This window comes from Equus quagga, chromosome 21 (genome assembly GCF_021613505.1).
Source record: "Equus quagga isolate Etosha38 chromosome 21, UCLA_HA_Equagga_1.0, whole genome shotgun sequence".
Classification (NCBI taxonomy): domain Eukaryota; kingdom Metazoa; phylum Chordata; class Mammalia; order Perissodactyla; family Equidae; genus Equus; species Equus quagga.
In genome coordinates this window covers 10,038,751-10,059,586 of record NC_060287.1, presented here as the reverse complement: position 1 = coordinate 10,059,586, position 20,836 = coordinate 10,038,751, and the positions used below count along the sequence as shown (strand labels likewise).

The window sequence follows — 20,836 nt, the reverse complement described above, 5'->3', positions numbered from 1 at the left end:
TACATACATTTCCTTGGCTATAGCTTTACCATAGTATAATATCTCTCTAAGAAACAGAAATAGTTTAAAACCATACCTTATACTACCAGTTGAAGGTATTTCTCCTAATGAAGACAAATGAAAAATATCCCATGCTATTCTTTTTACAGAAACATACTTATATTCAATATATTTATAAGCAACAAAGGAGGAGAATAAACCAATTTCAGTGAATATATTCAGCAGAAAACAGCTCCCACTCAAAAGTAAAATAGTTCAACAACTATGTGTAAATCCAAACTTAGCTTGAATAACCAGCTAAGATGAGACATATAGAAAATTCCAACAATTAGTCAATTGTGTTCATACACAAAGCTAGAGATTTTCTTCAGGTAAAGCCTGGGATACAGGTTTGACGTTTTTGTATTACCATTTTCAAGGCAAATCATCCCACTCTGCCATTCCCCTTGCCAAACACAGAAAGCCCATGTTACTTACTAGCTACCTCCAGCGATGCGTTGTGACTCACAGCCTCTCCGAGGTAATTCCTTGCTACACAGACGTAGACTCCTTCATCAGGCCTACTTTTTCGTCCATGTACTATACGTAAGAAAAATAAAGATCCACTTGGCAGCAACATTCGGTGTGAGCGAGGGTCATCTTTGTCTGTCTCCACTCTCTCCCCGCCTTTGTACCATTCAATAGTGGGTGTGGGGCGGCCTTCAGCTTTACAGTTCAAAGTTGCAGGTTCTCCTTTTGAGACGATTAGGTCTGAAGGGTGTTCAACAATGCGAGGTGGAAAATCTTCCTGACGAAGACGGGAGCCTGTAGAAGAATTGACAACATATCTTCAGATTATTGCTTGAAAACAATGAAATGTCTTATTTCAAAAGCCTAGGCTTAAGACTGCTATTTAAACATTGCATAATATTAACCTACCCTTCCTATCCTATTCACTAACTAATCCTTCTGGTGTCCTTCTTGACTGTACCTCCCAATTCCTGAATCCTGTTGACCCTTCACTGACAAAGTTCTCTTGCTTAAACTTTGCCTGTACAAACCCTGTCTGCTCTTCAAATCCCTTGTCCACAAGTCCTTTCAGAACCCATCACCCTGTCTGTTTATACCATATATGTGCATGTTTTCGCAGAGAAAGTTGTAAGCAAATTGTTGAGTATCACAAATAATGGTATGGTTTCCTGGAATCTCCTTTTGAACTAACATCAATCAACACTTTTACAAAACATATGTTATATACTAATGAACATTATATTCAAATATATAATGAAACGGTTCTTTATATACACTTTCATATCTTCCTAAATAATAAAAGTATATATAAATGTGTGTACATACATATTTTCCCAGAGTTTTATTAATAAATTAATTTCATTAGTTACTATTAATCATGTTAATATTTTAATAAATCTTCAAAGATAAATGTTAAACAATTGAGTTTAAATAATTAAATATAATATTAAACGGAAAAGGATAATGGGTGAGGGGCTACATTCTAGACCTTATGGATTACTTAATAAGTGAAGTCCTGAGTGTATGTGTCATTTAAATATTTCCTGTGTCTGTACATTATTTTTTCCAGTGAGATTGTAATCTCTAAAACAGGGATAGAGTTTTATATTTTCAATATTCCTTCCTTATTGCTCCCACGGATAGATTTAACATATATATTTCTTAGAGAAATTCCACAGCCCAACATTTAATATAATTGAGTCCCAAAACTTGTTCTCATCTAATGCTCCAATCTCAATGAATAATAAAAAGTATACGCCAGTCTTCCTTGACACCTCCCTTTCCACCCCCTAGTCCCTCCCAAAATTTCTCAAACCAATGCATTCATTTTCATCTCTACAGCCAGCTACCATCCTAGATCAAACCACTATTAATTCCCACCAGGATTTAGGGAAGCTCTCAAATAGCTTCACTTCAATGTAGCCAGATGAAGGCTTTGAAATGCAAATACAATCCGGGTCCTCCCCTACTTCAGTGGCTCGTAAAATAAACTCACTGCTCTTAAGATAAAGTCCTTAACAAGACCTACAAAAGTCAGTGTGCATTCCCCTATCTAGCTCTCCAGACTCTTTTTATTCCACCTCTTTCTCTGCTTCCTTCACCCCAGTCTTCCGTTAGTTCCATAAATACATTGTGTTTCCTCCTGCTACAGGCCAATGCCTCCTGCTGGGTCTGGGCTCAAAGTCCTCTTACCCTAGTTTATACCCACTCTTCTTTCAAATCTCTGTCCTCCTCATCTTTACAACAAAAATTAAATGCCCCTTTTATAAATCTAAATAGCACTATGGCTACCCTTGATAAGAATGATCAGAATTATATATATATATATATATATGTGTGTGTGTGTGTGTGTGTGTGTGTGTATATATGTATATTTTTTGCTGAGGAAGATTAGCCCTGCGCTAACATCTGTGCCAATCTTCCTCCACTTTATATGTGGGTTGGCACCATAGCATGGCTGACGAGTGGTGCAGGTCCATGCCTGGGATCTGAACCTGTGAACCTGGGCTGCCGAAGTGGAGCATGCTGAACTTAATCACTACACCATGGGATCAGCAGCTCAGAATTATAATTTTAATTTGTACGTTTGATGCTTTGAATATTGTCTGTCTTTCCCACTATTCTGTAAGGTCTATGGGCAGGATTTTGCTCACAGTTGCTTCTCATGTTTGGCAGAGTGTTGAACACAGTAGAGATACTCAATAAATATGTATTAAATAAATGAATAAAATGTGGACAAGACCTCTTTGAGTGCATTAATAATCATGCACACTATAAAGAGACTTTAAAAGATTTTACATTTTTGGGGGTCGGCCCAGTGGCGCAGCAAAGCTCACAAGTTCCGCTTCGAGGCAGCCTGGGGTTTGCCGGTTCAGATCCTGGGTGCAGACATGGCACCACTTAGCAAAAGCCACGCTGTGGTAGGTGTCCCACAATAAAGTAGAGGAAGATGGGCATGGATGTTAGCTCAGGGTCAGTCGCCCTCAGCAAAAAGAGGAAGATTGGCAGTAGTTAGCTCAGGGCTAATCTTCCTCAAAAAATAAACAAACAAACAAATAAATAAATAAAAGATTTTATATTTTTAGTTGTAACCAATAGGCGTACTATTTAACCTTTACTAAGCTGTAAGATGTACATGGAGCTTATTTATACTCTAATTTGTAACTACTGCAATTAACATTTTTTCTTGATGAAATGAATAAATGAATGATTGTTGAAACTAAAAGATCTATTCTTTGCTTATATCCACCATGAAACAAAAAATTATAATCTGAAATATTTAATTACAGTTTTATAATTGAAATACTGAGAAATCACTTTAGTGATTTATGCATGGTATATAGCATGCTATAAGTTCTTTAAATGAAACCAGGCTCTAAAAGAGGAGGAAATAAACCAGCAACATGGGAACAAAAAATAACTTGGAGATTCATACTCTCTCACACAGGCTGCACTGAAGTCAAATGAAATTTAAATTGGATTTTAGATAACTTAATTACAAGTGCTGTAAAACTTTAGAAAATAAACCATTCTGATATATTAGTGGCCTTTACTTTGGCTGTAATTACGAAAAGTGGATGCTAATGAGAATCAATTGTTGAGGTAATATATATTTAATTAAGGAAATTTTAAATTCTAAAAGTCCATTTGACATAGGAACTAGGGATCCCTACGTTGCAACAAGAATACAAAGACAGGGCACTTCAGACTGTCTTGTCTGAGCAGGGCAGAGAAGGCATCCTGAGACAGGAAACTTGAGATGAGTCTTGAAAAGTGAGTCAGAAAGAAAAGAAAGGAGATGATTTCACCCAGAGGCACAGCTACAAAAGAATATGATACACGTGTAAGACCAGCAAGTAGGCTAGTACGGCCTGATATAAGATGCATGTGAGAGATTAGGAAGCATGTGTATGAAGAATTAGCTAGAAGCAACAGTGTGATGGCCTTTGTACATCAAGCCAAAGTTCTGGAACCTAACTGAAGGCAATGAGAACATTAAATATTTTACTCGCAGGATCACATGGTCATGTTCGGTTTTAAAGAGCTCACTATTGGTGATATGAAACTGGACTGTAGTAGGCTAAGCTAGGAAGGGATCAGCTAGGACACTTTTGTACTCTTTAAACAATAGATTCTGAAAATTCGAACTTGGGGGCCTGCCCCGTGGCCTAATGGTTAAGTTTGGCACACTCTGCTTCAGTGACCCTGGTTCAGTTCCCAGGTGCAGACCCACACCACTTGTCAGCAACCATGTTGTTGTGGTGACTCACATACAAAATAGAGGAAGATTAGCACAGATATTAGGTCAGCGCAAACCTTCCTCAAGTAAAAAGAGGAAGATTGGCAACAGATGTTAGCTGAGGGCTAATCTTTCTCAGCAAAAAAAAAAAAAAACCCCAAAATAAACTTGAACTTGGATATGGACAGAGAGAAGGGAAAACAGAGTTACAAATCTAGAGATATTTAGTTACAATATCAACAGAATCTACTCACTGGTAATGTGAGAGGAGACATAAGTGAAAAACACACAGGATGTAGGAGAAGCAGAAGATAGAGAGATTCTAGGTTTCTGATCTGAGCAATGGGTGTAGGGCAGTTCCAGTGAAGGTAGAGAACAAAACAGTGGGATTTGGGGAGATGAAGAAGGTCAGAGGAGATGATTTATTCAGTACGAGACATGCAATGTTTAGGGTACTTCTAGAATATCCAAATGTGATGACAAGTTGCCAATTGAATATCCAAGTTTGACCTCAGAAAAGAAATCTCAGCTGGAGCCATAGACGAAAATCAAGCTGGAGACTGAAACATGTGAACGAAGGAAATTGCCTAGGGAGAGTGTATTGAGGAAGTAACGGCTAATTACAGAGCCTGGAGATCACCCAGGCGCCACGAAAGTGCAGTGGAGCTCAAGACTCTCTCCATCCCTAACCTGCAGTCCCATATAACTGGACCACAGCCAGCAGGACTTTTGGGAATGGAGAACTCAGGTCCAAGTTTTCACCATGATGTTTGTACAGCATTCAGTAAAAGAGTTTCAGCAATAAAAATGCTTTCTACTCGATTAAAGGCTAAATTTTCAAAAATGCTCTGTGGAATACTGTTTCCTCAGATTGTTAATAGGCACTGCTCAGAAAAACAGTTGCAGTTCTCACAGTCTTTAGTCTTGGCTAATGCACATTATCATGCACCAGAAGAAAGGTGTAACATACAGCATTTCTCAAACTTATTTGGCCATTGAACTCTTTCTACCTTTCTTTTTACAGGATATCCCACTAAACTTTGCTTCTGAGAAACACACTTCAAAATAAAATACACTCTGTTAGAGTATAATAACCTAAAGAGAAAGAATAGGGTTAGCAAAAAAAAAAAAGTTACTTGACTGTAGAGCCAATAGCCTTTGAAATCATAACAAAAAACATAGAAATCTCACATGTCTCATAAGCATAACCTTCAGGAAAGGTATTTTCCAATTCTCAATGATATTTATAATGAGTGATTGGTTAACCTCAATAATAATAATTATAAATGGCAATCATCATCTCTATAAAAACTATAATAAATTATTCCTTATTATCAAGTCTAAGCAGGCAGGAAAGGAATGACAAAGAAAACTAATACTAATTATCCATCATCTCCTTTATCACAATAACATCTTTATGAGGTGGGTGTTGTGATATCTGGTGTCCATATGGGGGAACTGAGACTCTCAGCTGTCATTCAGCTGGAAGGTGGCAGTGCTGGGAGTCAGTCCTAGACAAATTCAAAACGCTTGCTCTTTCCAACTATTCCATAAATGCTGCTAGGATTAATTTGTTAAAATCCATAGAGAAACCTGCTTTGTCTATTTTGCTTCCAACACGGGAAGTGTTAATTTTGATTACTTATTTGTTAAATGTAGATCATAAAAACAGCAAGAAGCAATCAAACCTGATGACATCTGTTGTTCTTTTCCCATGCATTCATAGAATAGCTAACTGTAAATCACATGATTTCATAGTCACTTAATTCAGTAAAGACCTTCATGATGAGTAAATGAAGATATAAAGCTTTCCTTGTACTGTGTCATGTTCTCTAAATATGAGCTTGCATTTTTGAGTAAACATCCTTATCAGTTTTTAATATTCTGAGAACCTCAATTCCTACACTTTAATTGAATTTACACAATTAAAATTCAATGTCACTGTTCCCAAATTTTTACCATCAACATACCTTGAAGGAAAAGTCACCCAACTTTTATCAATAACTATAACTCAATTTCTCAAAGGGGGACTTTGGGGAGTTACATCAAGATCAAATAGGAAAGAGCACATATGAATCTCAGAAGAGGGTTGATGAAAGACCCCTGGTGATTGTAATCTCCTCCCTAGAAGAGGTGTCCACCTCCACTCTGTCAGCAAACTTCTCTCTTTATGATATTCTTGACTTGTTCTTCATAAAAAGCCTTCTCTCTTCAGCCATAAGTTCTGAGGTCCTATAAGCCACATGACAACCACCATTCTAGTTATGCTGATTGGTTATTTTTTAATGTAATAAGATATAAATTTTATATCATACTTGGCAAAACCAACTTGCCCGTTTCAACTACGCTCTGCATAGGAAACTTAAAACTTACAAAGAAGAGAGGACAAAAGAAGGACTGATGGGGTGAGGCTTTGACAAGGATCAAGGATGATAATGTCAGCTGCCCCTGGCAAGAATCCTGGTAGAGCCTTGGGAATGCAATGCAATTGACTTCACGCAAGCCAGGCCTGGTGGGGGTGGAAGGGGGGAGGGCAGGCAGGATGCCTTCAACAACTGCCCAGTTGGAAGATAAAATGTAAACATGAGTGACCGAAATATCTAAATATTTATACAACCACAGCTGGAAAATGATATACACGTAAGTGTTAAGTATTTCAAGGAAACATATCAAAGTCACATGAGATTTATGATGAGGAAACCAAACTCCTAGTTGGATGCAAACTGCTCCCCCCTTTAAGACATCGCATTTACAGAAACACAAGCAAGTAAACATTTAAGAGACTGACCCTGTTAATATTCTGCTGAGGTATACAAAACATGTATATGACTTTATTCATTTTTCATATATATAATTTTATTCTTTTTCTATATATATGACTTCATTCTTTTTTTCTACTATGGCAGCTATGTTTGTCTCAGGGTTTTGTTTATGTTTTCAAGTCTGTTTCTTCTTAGTAGATTGAGCCAAACAGTATTTATTTTATTAACAAAGTTTTGTTTTGATTCAAATTTCTTTTTCATATTCTTTGCTAGGTAAAATTAGAAAAGCCAAAATGATTAAAATATTCATTTGTATTATAGATCACATTAAAACATCTTGTAGCACAAAAATGCTTGTAAAATTGCTAAATGCAAAAGAGAAACAAAGTTCAGTGAATAGCTGACAGATGCACCATGAATATTAAGATAACTGGGTGACATCTGTGAGAGGTGGGGGTGGGGGAGGGGGTGTTTATATTTGCCTGATGACATACTTATATCTCTGAAAGAATACCTGTATTCCTAAAACAGCCTTGCCTCTTAACCTTGCTATTGAAACTCCATTTACATTTTAAGGAGCAGACGGCCTCCAATTATTAACATAAATCCTATCGTAGGCACCAATCCTATAATTTTCCTGTCAGAATTTCATCCTACAAGGTGATATTTGTTAAAAATAAGACAGCACACGTTAATGACTGACTGTGTAGACAGTAGACATAAATATCCTCTACCGAGTTATACACATTTCCCAAACATACAGGCTTAATATTGAAATAAGTATAAAAACAGACCACACTCTACAGAAAAACTAGGTAGTTTCACCTGAAATCACATAAAGTAAAGAAATACAAGGGGAACAGAATGTATTAAAATAACTACATGATTAATGGATCATGTCATTTTCTGTAGGTACTTTGTTTCATCGTAATTTTCCTTGATTATAAATCTACCTAAAGATTAGGGAGTGGAACCTTTTATAGCCAAATTTAGAATAATCTCAAAAATTAACTGAGCGCCATTGCTAATATCTGTTATCATCTAAAAATGATTACCAAAATTGACAAAATGAAATTCCAGTAGTGAATCCCTGGTGTTTTTGTAATATTCCTGTAGAATCTAATATCATATGTCTGTGTCCCCCGAGATATGACAAAGACTGACAGTTAGCATAAGTTAAATTTTAAAAACAATATTGCTTGTCCTCCCCCCCTTTTTTAATAATATGGACTCTAAGTAGAATAGACTTTTCTGCCATGGGACCCAAATATTGCAGAAGCTACTAGGGCATTAACTGCAGGAATTGCCTTAGCTGACTCAAATCAAGCTGGATTTCACTCTGAGCTGTAACTAAGGCATTGAAGTTGGTTAGTTGAGTTCATGCTTCCTATTTGCCCTTTGGTAAAATTTCCAATTAACATGCAAATAGGAGGATTTTACCTTCTACAAAATACCAAACAAAAATATTTGCATATCTTAAAGTCCAAATTCTCTCACTCTCCTATCCATCAGTATACCTATACATCCTGCCTATACTATATTAAGAATTACACTAAGGAGTGGCAACACACAGAAATATGAAATAAAATCCCTGACCTTAACAGCCTGAGGTTCACCAGGGGAGACAGAAATATTAACAAGGATAACAGTGAAAACCAAGAGCCAAACAAAGATAGGCAATAGTAAGAGAAACGGGATACCAGAAGGAAGGAATTGCACAGGGAAGAAATCATTAACTAACATAACATTTGTGGGGAAAGTTTATTGAATCTAGAGAATGGACTCAGTTTGCCTCGGTTCAAATCTAGGCTCTGATGCTTGTAAACTGTGTTGTAAACTCTGATACAGGTAAACTGTTTAACCTCACTGAATATTAGCTTCTTCATCTGCAAAATGAGTATAAAAGTAAGACGCATACTTTACAGTTTGGCATAATCCTTGATGCATAAAATAATACTGCATTGACCCAAGCATTAGAACCATGAATGTAGTATTTTGGAAGTTGTCATAAACACCATTGTTTGATATTATGACTTTCCTCTCCACTCTCTCCTGGAATTACATTAGGATTCTTGTTAATTTATAAAGAAATCAATTACTTTTTCCTAAATTTGTAAGTCATTTCCTTAGTGGCACACTAAGCCAGTCTCTAGTTTTAGTTGAGAACTGAACTCAAAATTATTTGCCATTTACACAGCTCTTGGTAGGATCTGGTACAATCCTTGCAAAATATCTTTTGAAAGAGAAGAAAAACAAAATAAACAAAACTAAAGCACGTAGCACAGTCAACTTATTGTTTTACTAAGAACCATCAGAGGTTGACTCTATAGCCGTCTATGAAAAAGCTTCTCTGTTCCTCGTGGAAAATATCCCATGTAGACTCATTGATTAAATGTATTACTTTGAAATTTTAAAAGATACAGTAATGCTTTTAAAATATCACTGAGTAAATAGTCATATTTGATGAGGATCAAGGCTTTCCCAGGGAGAGAAGTCCAAGGTGTCCTGCCCTACATATGGATCTATATCCTCTGGGAAGCATAGGACGTCCTGACCTGATCTGATCTGATTCCTATCCAAAGTTATAGGACCACCCAATAACCAGACCCCAGTACACTGATACCAGTTTAATGACGTTTCTACATGATCTTTCCTCTGTCTTGTAAAGAAATAACTCATATACCTATGCCTTACAATTTTATCCCTAACTCTCAATCCATGGCAGCTTTTCACTGGCCTTGGGTCCTATCCCCATGCTGCAGCTCTTTACTGCCCTTGGGTCTTGTCCTCATGCTACTCCATGCTATTCTCTGAATAAAGGAGCACTACTGCTAGACCTTAAGAGTCCAAGAAATCTTTCTTTCGACGACTCAGCTTGCTGAGCTCGCATCAATATTATCTTTCTTTTCCTTTTCATTACAAATATAACAATCCTATGGGTAGCCAAAATATAGATGAAGAGTTTGTGCAGAGCGACATTTCATTCTGTATTCTGTATGTTCATACTGAACGTATCCTGTAGATACACTAAGGTTATCAAAATTCACAAAGCCTATCCTAATGGACCAAAATATTCAGGTCTGAAAACATAATAGCTTATTTCAGCTCTTAGGACCATTTTTCACAGACGAAGGATTTTGAACTGTGAAAACAGTATTTGAGTGGTCCTGAGAATCATTTTTACTGCTACAGAAAAATAGTTCATCCTAGTATTGTACTTTCAACATATTAGAAAAATTACATGGTATTGGAATCAATGTTAATCTGCATTTCATTTCTTTATGTGTAATATGGAAACAGCAGATGGTTATAAATTTGCGCTAACTATAACCTCAATATACAGGACATGAGCAGACTTCCTTATTGAATGGCAGTTCAAAAATACTCTTATAATTGTATAAAATAAACCTTGCTTACAAATCTTCCTCTATCCTGAATTTAAATTTCTGAGGGTAAAAATCTTTATTCTGAAAATAATCTTATTTTTCTGTTTAAAAACATGTTTTTAAGTCATAAACTAAAAGTATGTAAAAACAAATATGGATATAATACAATTCCTTAACCATACAGAAGTTTAACAAAAACTATTATGTAAAGTATTATTGATCAATTCGTTCTCTAAAGAGTTGTATTAGATTTTCATAGAATCTGTCCATTATAGATATAATTTACTAAGAGTCAATAACCTGAAATCAGCTAAAGTAGCTTTCAACTTTACTTCTTGAATTAGGTGGTCATGCATGAGCCATATTTAGGGAACGCCTGAATCTAAGTAAGCTATTAATGTTGGCAAGATAGAGTTTGGATTTGAAATTTTAAGAATAATTGTCTAAAGACAATTACACTTTTGGAAAATAAAATACTTAAAATAACCTTTTAAAAGATTACTGTGAAATCCCTGCAGGAATGCAGTCAACTTCACTCATTTTAAAACTCAGTCAGTACTTCTGATGTGAACAAGAATTTCTGAAGAAAGTCCTTACACATTAGCAAACTGTCATTTTACCTCTCTGTATCTTCCTCATTGCTCTCTCATTCTACCTCCGATTTAGTTCTTACAGATGCTAATGGTCACACTAATAAAGACCGCGGGCAGGTAGACTCTAATCATTCCAAACATTAACTTAAAATCTACTCAGTATCTTTATTATCCAAAGAAATAAGTAAATAATTCATCAGTCCAAAACAAAGCTCTGCATAGTTGATCTAATGGAGGAAAAGCCACCATACATAAAATATTAACATATACAAGTTTTGATACAAAAAGATAAGAATTCCAAAAATTCTCCTAATTCTAAGAGCACTTTTTTCTTTTTTGCACTGATTTGAGATTTGTTGTTCTCTCGCTCCATTTTTTTTCTTTTGCAAGTAAGTTTGGAAATTTTTTTTTCTTTTGCAATAGAGGTATAGTGTCATTATCCTGAGTTTTTTTTTTAATTGTGGCAATATCATGTCCATATGCATTTATCATTTTATATGTGAATGCAACTTTGAAAGGGAAATTTAACACTTTTGGTCATTATTTGATGATGGTTTAATTAATTATGAAGGAAAGAGCCACAAAATTAGCTTTGTTTAGAAAGCATTTATAATATTGAAATACTTGTATTTAGTTACTAAATAGTTAGACCGTCACTGAAATACGTCTACATCTCCAGTGTCTACAAGAGCACACAGCGTTCAGCAGGAACTCAACAAATATTTGTTGAATGGATGATCAGATAACGGGAAAAGAACATGACCCCATATGTACTTCGATCATGGTATAGACAAACATCCATGCTTGGAGGCAATCAGTGCATTCCTGAGTTGAAGAGACACTAAGGGAAATCCTTCCTCTGCTTCTGGAAGCAGACATCCACAGCGGAAAGGAGCCCTGAAGCTGTGGATTCCCCAAAGGCATTCAGAGAAAACAAGACTTCGTCCATTCAAAGTAGCGAGCTCTCTTTCAAATTAGTTCTAAGGCCACTGAAACCTGTACACAGTATCATGAGTGGTGCAAACACAAGGATTAGTAGAGGCATAAGCTGTACAATTCTAGCAGAACAGATAGACTGAAAGGAAGAGAGAAAGAGGGAGAGAGAGACCCAGAAAAAGATTTGAAGAGAATCTTAATGTTGATTTCTTAGAGACCATTAAAAAATGGATAGTTTTTATGTCCTTCTCTCTAAGTTTCCCTAGTTTCTAAGTATTCATGATGTTCTGGCATTATTTTCATAATAAAGTATTTTATTTTAGAATTGTGTAAGCCCAAAATAATAATTTTGTGATGAAAATTGACCCTAAGCTCATAGCTGTGCCAATCTTCCTCTATTTTGTATGTGGGATGCTGCCACAGCATGGCTTGATGAGTGGTTTGATGAGTGGTGTGTAGGTCCATGCCCAGGATCTGAACCCACAAACCCCAAGCTGCAGAAGAGGAGCACACAAACTTAACCACTGCACCACTGGACCGGCCCCCAGCAAAAAATTTTTGAAAAATATGGAGAAAATAAAATTCAACCTTTGCTAACCCTTTAGCAATCATTTATTCACTCAACAAATACGTACTAAGTACTCACACTGCACCAGGTCCATGCCAGATGCATGTGATGCAAAGTGCAAACAACAAACAAACAAAAACAAAAAGTAGTACCTGCATCTCTCCTTTTTAGTTATTAGATAAGTAAAGATGGAAAGTTAATGTGAATGATATACAAGTGACACTGTGTGCACCGAACAATGTATACGCACTTATCTATCTCTTAAGCCAACATTAAACATTTTTGGTGGCACGCATAAACAACCAGTAAACAAGCTAGAAAGAGTTGTGTTTGCAAAACTGCATGCAACATAGAGTGAGTGGAAGCGAATATCTTCAACCAAAATGAAGCCTTACCCGGAAGGGGGAAAGTCTGTATAAGATTAAATGAATAGAGGCCACACTCTCTGAGGCGCAGAGCTGCCAGGTCATACCCTGTGTGATCAGCAGCGATTCAAAGACTGAGTATGCATTTAAACAGATTAACAGCTATCAATTGCCTCTTCTCTTTAGGCAGCAAATAGACCTGAGTATTTTACTTATCTTCAATACCATTATAAGATCTATGCCACCAAGGGAAAAATCATCGTTTTTTAACCTTAAACTATTTGTCACTTCACATTTTACCATTTTTGAGCAATTCTGAGACCCTCTATTAATAGTAAATTAAGCCCAAATTACATTATCAACATATATTTACATTTTTCCTACTCTGTCTGTAATAACTGGTAGAATCTCTCAACATAATGGATATCTCGCTAGCTTTCTGCTAGCACTGAAACAAGAATTGACATGGAGAGGGATGAACTATAAGGTTGATGGTGTCTTCTTAATTTACTTTGTTATTAACTTTAGAACTATATTTATATAATATAGTCTTTTGAAAAAGTAAAAGTCCTTTTCTTTGGCATAAGTATTTTGCTTACTACATGTGTGCATAAACCTGCATGTAGATGTTTTCAGAAGCAAATACAGGTTCACCAACATAAAACATTCTGAAATATCAAACAAAGGCACATCAAACTGGAGTAAGGACAAGCCATTCAGTAGGTAACCTTAAAAAAACTTATTTTTAAATATTAAACAAAAGAAAGTGGTGTGTCTCAATGTGTGATCATTATTTATATGTTTATGAGGTTTCTCTGATTTCTAAGTATTCTTTACTTTCTTTAGCTTTCTGCTTTAAGAAAACAGGGGTGAGATTAAAAGTGTAGACAAGTGGTCCCTGAATTAGTCAGTCAATCTCCTTGGGTCTGAGGACTTGTGGGTGGTACTTTGCAGGGACACAATGTGATTTTAACAGATGCTAAGAACCACTTTGAGAACCACTGAACTGGAGGTTGAACCTACTGCAATATGTATTTCTTATACTATTGAGTGTTCTGAAATTATACCATTTTTAATATTTTAACCACTGCTACTAATATTCACAGTTTACAGTGCTTACTATGCATCACACACTTCTCTAAGCATTTTAAACACATTAACTCATTTAATTCTCACACAAAAACCACAATGTTATTATTAACTCCAATTTATAAATGAGAAAATTGAGGCATAGCAAAATTAAGTAATTCCCCTGATGTCACACTGCTAATATACGACAGATCTGAGCCATCATCCCAGGTAAGTTGGCCCCAGAGCTTATGTTTATAACAACTATTCTAAACTGCTTCTCTTCTCAGATATTAGCAGAACCATAACATGATATTTAGTATGACCATGTATTAGGAAAAATTAAAATACATATGATTAATGTATACTTGCCAGAACATGCTCTTCAAAATGAACAGGAAATAACATTTTATTCATATATTCTCCCATTATGATATAACTGAGCTGAGAAATGGGAAAAAATTTCAAATTTTCTTCCAGGGGTAGGAAGTATAACTTAACATAACTTGAGCTGTTGTCCTGACTTTACTCAACCAAAAAATCAACTGATGCTATAAACAAGCACCTCAAAATCAACAGAAAAAAAAGTTATACTTCCTTTTATAAATAAAAACGTACAAAAATTAATAAAGGGACTGGCCCAGTGGCGTAGTACTTAAGTTCATGAACTCCACTTCAGCCCAGAGCTCGCGGGTTCAGATCCTGGGCACGGACCTGCACGTCGCTTATCAAGCCACACTATGGTGGTGTCTCACATACAAAAAATAGAGGAAGACTGGCACGGATGTTAGTTCAGGAACAATCTTCCTCAAGCAAAGTGGAAGATTGACAACAGATGTTAGTTCAGGGATAATCTTCCTCACCAAAAGAAAAAAAAAAACTAATACAGATTAAAACAAATAATAGAAAGTGCATTGTAGAAAACGTGGGAAGTACAGAACAGAATAACTAATAAAATACTTATCTACAATCTAATGTTCTTACAGAAAAAACCAAAGCTATTATTTTAATATCTTTCCTTCCAGTGTTATTCTATCAATTTTTACATATTAAATAGTTTATAATTAATTTTTGATTATAAACATTTTGCCCTTTCATTAAGAACTTTTGAAAAATATATCTTTAAATGCATTAATAGCATATTACTGATATGTTACAATTAACTTAATTGAACTTCCTCGTGAAAAGTTTATTTATTTCCAAATTTTTAGGATGATCAAAATCTAAAGTTCAGCATCAGTGTGTATGCACCTTTATCCACATATTAAATTATTTACCTAATATATCATCTTATTCATTGAATTTGGGGACAAAGGTGTTTAAGAAATTTAAGGGTTGATGAATATCTTCAAAAATTAATTGTTTTAAAGATGTATTTTTAGAAAATGTCAATAATTCCAAAAATATTTTGACACCTTGTTAAAGACACTAAATTCCAACTTTTTCATCTGTAACTTACAGTTCTATGGTACTTTGATTACCATATTGCCCTTCTAAAATACCCATTTAAAATTCTCTATAATCCTTTAATATATAGAATTGGAATTGGGTATCAATATATTGTTAAATACCTGATTTTTCCTTAATGTCACTTCCCAGTTATATCACCTTTTAAAATATGCTTATTTGTGCCTTCAAGTTGGTTCACGCTGATCAAAACCTCCCTCTAAAATACTGATGCCTAGTCAACGCCTCTTTTCACTTTGGATTACATCTCTTCAGAGATTTTGAACTAAAACATACATTCAAATATTTAATTCTCAAAACAATTTTAAATTCTAGTCTCAGAAAATCTTCAAGTTTTAATGCTTATTTATCCATTAGCCAGACAACTCAATGGTTTAAACATACAATTTGGAAGCATAAGCAATTCCAAATGTTGATGTATTAGATAATCAGATACGTTGCATCATTTTAGGACCAAGTCTCGAGAACTGCTTTCCAGTAGGTACCCTCAGAGGGAAAACAGTAATATGCCTTTCTCCAAACACAACTTTCCAATAAAAGTATGTGGAAAAACCCATGTATTTCTAGTTTATTGATATAGACAAAATTAGTAGGATGAAATTAACTCATTCTTTTTAAATACAGGGATCCTCTCCTAGATTGACCAACTCATCCTGGTTTAATCGTGACCTTCCCAATTTTACCAGTGAAAGTCTCCATCAGTCGGTTCCAGGTAAACCAGGACGGTTGGTCACCCTCACTCCTTAAAAAGTCAGATGAAACAGAGTGAAAGAACAATATCCCATCCAAAAAATTCCATCATGGTAACCAGCACCAAAATTAACAAAAAAATGAAATAATAAAAAGTATACTCAAATTGTCCTACGATATAACAAACTTTTTAAGACAAAGAACGTTATTAGATCCTAAACTGCAGTGAATAAACATCATGGAAAGAAAAACAAAAGAGTCCGAAGTTCCTAGTTGACTTATTAGCCAAACAAGAAAAAAGTTTACTGAAAGATAAAGTGTGTGAAGGAAAGGAATTGCCACATTATTATCAGATTTTATGTTTTTCAGTTTTAATACGAATATAGAATAGTCTACCCAATGTGTAAATAAAGACAGAAATCCAATGCAAAGAGGAAACCTATAATAAATTCTCTACTTGGTTGTTTTCTTTACGTTGTTTAATTCTAAAACCACAAGAATGATGACTGGTAAATAGCAGGGGTCCAAGAAGAAAATAATCCAAGATGATGCATGGAAGCAAAATTATTTCAATTTAACAAGTGTTTATTGAGTAACTACTCAGTATCTAGCCTTATAGATTGTAGATAGAAGCTAAAACTCGATAGCACATAAAGAGCTTATAAGAAGTACAAAGGAAAGAATATGAATCAACCATAAAGCTTTATTGTAGATGTGTTACACACTTTCAACTATGTGACTGACTAGTGATACATAACATCTAAAAACTTTACAAGGATACCATGGGAAACAACAGATCTGTGTCAATATAGTAGTTGATGTTTAATACACACAAAGTACAGCATTTCAGTAAACGTAAATTCCTGGATGGTCTTGTTACCCATGAACTCCGGGTGATTATGATGTATCAGTGTAGGTTCATCAGCTGTAACAAACGTACCACTCTGGTCTGATGTTGATAATGGAGGAATCTGCACATTTGTAGGGGCAAGGAGTATGTGAGAAATCTCTGTGCCTTCCCCTCAATTTGGCTGTGAACTTAAAATTGCTCTAAAAAAATAAAGCCTTAATTTTATTTTTTATCATTTATTTATTTATTTATTTTGAGAAAGATTAGCCCTGAGCTAATATCTGCCACCAATCCACCTCTTTCTGCTGAGGAAGAGTGGCCCTGAGCTAACATCCATGCCCATCTTCCTCTACTTTATATGTGGGACACCTACCACAGTGTGGCTTGCCAAATGGTGCACAGGTCCACATGGGATCAGGACCAGCGAATCCTGGGCCACCAAAGCAGAATGTGAGAACTTAATTGCTGTGCCACTGGGCCAGCCCCCATAAAGTCTTAATTTTAAAAATTGTCTAACTGAACTGTAGTGCTCTTAAAAAGAAATAATTGCAAATATCTGAGAAAGCAAACAGGTGTGTGTGTGTGTGTGTGTGTATATAAATAAATATACACACACACACACATATATACATACATACCTATATACACGTATATATGTATATATACCTACATACATATACATAAATATCTATATACATATCTAATATTTGTTTATATAGATTTGCATGACTAAAATGATATTATAGAAGGAGAAAAGTAAAAGAACAAATAATGATAAAGAAAACACTTAAAGAATTAAGTATTTTTACTAGCTTTTCCCTTCACAAACTTTCGTCTTGGCAAACTAAAAGCAGACCATTATTTCTAGAGTTTTGTTTGTTTTTGCTTCACTGTAACCATTGCAACGCACTATATGTTCACATGCATAGCCAAAATGAAGTTTATGCCAATTTCTAGAGTTTCCATTTCCTTTCATAATGGTTTTGAGCCATACTGCACAAAACACCATATTAAACGCAATCAACAGCAAGCTCCCCCTCTCTGAGTTATTACCACTGTACACATACAAGCAACACTTCTGTGGCCTTCAAGATGAAAAGCGTTCATCCCTCTTTGCAAACCTGACACCCCCAATAAAAGCGCAAAAACCCTACAGAACTACAACAGTTACAGCTTCCACATATGAAAAATAAATTGAAAAGAGAAAGATGAATCAAAATTCTTATGGAGCATAAGATGCATAGGAGATGGTCAGGATGACACTGTCACCTTGTATAACCCACAGAATCATGACTTGGTTTGACTTAGTTCTACGTGGTAACTTCGTTCTATTGTTTGAGTTAATAAAAGCAAGTGGTGCTTTCTCAAAAAGTCTGAAAAGGACACAACTAAGAGTCTTATAAGTATCTCATTAATCTTGAAAGTCAGAATAGAACAATAACTAGAATGTATTTATATTCTAATTTCGTTACTGTGTTAATTCTCACAGTCCTCAAAACATGCTGAAGAAGGCACAACTGTTATGCATAATTTATAGATGAGGAAACTGAGGCACAGAAATTAAGTAAGTAGTCCAAAATTTCACAGGTACAAATGATGGAACAGAGATTCAGGCCACTGCAGTCTATTCCAGAATTTGGGCATTTAACCACTAACCTATGCTGTAAGACGCTAAAACTGTTTAAGAATTTACTTTGTATAAGAATGAAGGTAACAGACCTAGAGATTTTTCTTTTAACTGTCAAATTAATGTAAGAAAAGCTAGAAAAATACTGTAGTTCTACACGGCATTTGGGAGAAGAGAAGGTAGTGGATTCATATCAGAATAATAGGGCTTCTCTCCTAGACCCATAAATTTCTACCTCTCGATCCTCAGTTACTGGGTCAGTTTCTTCATCCATAAAATGAGGTTAATACAGCATGTTAAAGCTGGAATAGGAACAGATAAATTTGTCAACCGTCACATTTTCCAAACAAAGGAAAACTAATCAACAGATTGAAAATACGTGATCAAAGTTGACAACAAATAATCCCCTGCAGCCAGAACGAGGACCCTGTTCTTCTGAATCCCATAAACATGAGGTCAGGAGTAAAATCTTTGATAAAAGAGACTAAAGAAGAGATGTTCTCAGTCCATTCAGGATGCACTTCAAAGTGTCAAAATTCTTGGAAGTGGATGCAAATGTCTCTGGGCATGCAAAGAGATATAAAAACAACATAGTCTTAGAAGAGGTTCTAATCCTCACAACAAATATAAGGATAATTACCTTTATTTTTTAGATAAATAAAGAAAAGGTCAGATGAGTAAATAACTTGCACAATGTCACAAAATAATTGATGGAGAACTGAGAATCAAACTCAAAGGCATGGACTCTGGAGCCTGCAGTCCTTCCACGGCGTTGCCATGCAACACTGCTTCTCCGCCTTCTCATTTTAAAGCTCTTTTCACACCTATTCTTCAATTGATGCTGGACTCAGCACAGGCTGAGTAAAGTAACACCTGTTATTATTCCCTAGGCCAAGCAGGAAGTTCAAGTAATTTTCTGCTGAGAAGCACTTTAGCAGACATTAATATTATTAAGAAAGGGAACAACGATAGCTGGCACTAAGTACTGAGCACTTAGTGTCTTGCAGGCATTTACTGAGAATCATGAACGTGGGATTTCCTCCGACCTTATATATATAACGACCTTGTGATGTTGGTGAACTAATACTATCTTTCAAAACCTTACAAGCTAGGGGTTCAAGACTTAGAGAGATTAGAGTTTTCAAGTTTAGAGGGGCTTACACATGTTGAAAAGCTCAGAGTCCAAGAAGTATGTGATGAAGTACCAAAAGCAAAATGTAGTACATGCCAAAGGAGAAATGAGAACCAAAAGTTAAGTGAAGTGGGCAGACTGCTTCCTCTGAGAAGAGGATTTGGATGGATATGGGGGGGGTGGATATGACTTGGGTTGGTTAGAGGTTCTTTGCCCCTGAAATTATTTGGGGTTTTGTGTTTATGAATATATTTGTATCTTTCTAGAGAGAAGATTCATCCACAGACAAGACCATCTGATTCTCGAAGAGGGGCACTAATGCAAAACTTTTTAAATTAAAAAAAAAATAGTATTTGTATCAGTTTCCTAGGATTGCCGTAACAAAGTATAACAAACAGGGAAGCTTCAACAACAGAAATTTATTGTTTTGCAGTTTTGGAGGCTAGAAGATTAAGCAGCAGGTTTAGCTCCTTCCTTCTCCGCCTCTTACCTAGCTTCTAGTGGGTGAATGGAAGTTCCTTGGCTTCTGCTGCATCATTCACTCCAAACTGCCTTCATCTTCACACAGATTTCTCCCTGTGTCTCTGCTTCTGTGTCTAAATTTCTTTTTTTCGTAAGGACATAGTCATATTAGACTGAGACCCATCCTAACGACTTCTCCTGAACTTGCTCATCTCCAAAGATCCTATTTCCAAATAATGTCACGTTCACAGATACTGGAGGTTAAGACTTTAACAACTTTTTGTGGGACAGAATTCAACCCACAACCATGAGATAAGCAGAGAGGAGTGGGCAGGATGTTTCAAATAGGGTATGGAGGGGAGGGACAGAGAATAATGTGGCAACAAGAAGTCCAGCATGATTTGTATGAAGGGTTCAGTCTAACACTACTGGAAAATAGGAGTTGAAATGTTTGCTTTAGCCAAACTGTCGAGATCTAAAAATGTTCAAGAAAGGCTTTTGGATTCTAGCCTGTTAGCAACAAAGACATTTTTAAAAGATTTTGAGGAGTGAAATAACATGATGAAATGTTGTTTAGGAGCTCAAAGGCTAGACAGAATGAAGAGTAGTGGGAGGAGATCAGGAACTGATAAGATAATCACTCCCACAACACAGGTGTGAGGCAACAAAAGTAAAAGAAAA

At 35.7% G+C, this 20,836-nt stretch overlaps 1 protein-coding gene across 4 annotated transcripts in view; it reads right to left on the bottom strand.

Annotated features, from left to right (window-relative positions):
• ROBO1 (roundabout guidance receptor 1) overlaps positions 1-20,836 on the bottom strand; it is a 380,310-nt gene that overhangs the window by 309,851 nt on the left and 49,623 nt on the right. For all 4 annotated transcript variants that reach the window (XM_046648052.1, XM_046648054.1, XM_046648053.1 and 1 more), the window contains exon 2: positions 478-804. In XM_046648052.1, coding sequence (XP_046504008.1) covers positions 478-804 — 327 coding nt within the window. The remainder of the gene's footprint in view (positions 1-477; positions 805-20,836) is intronic.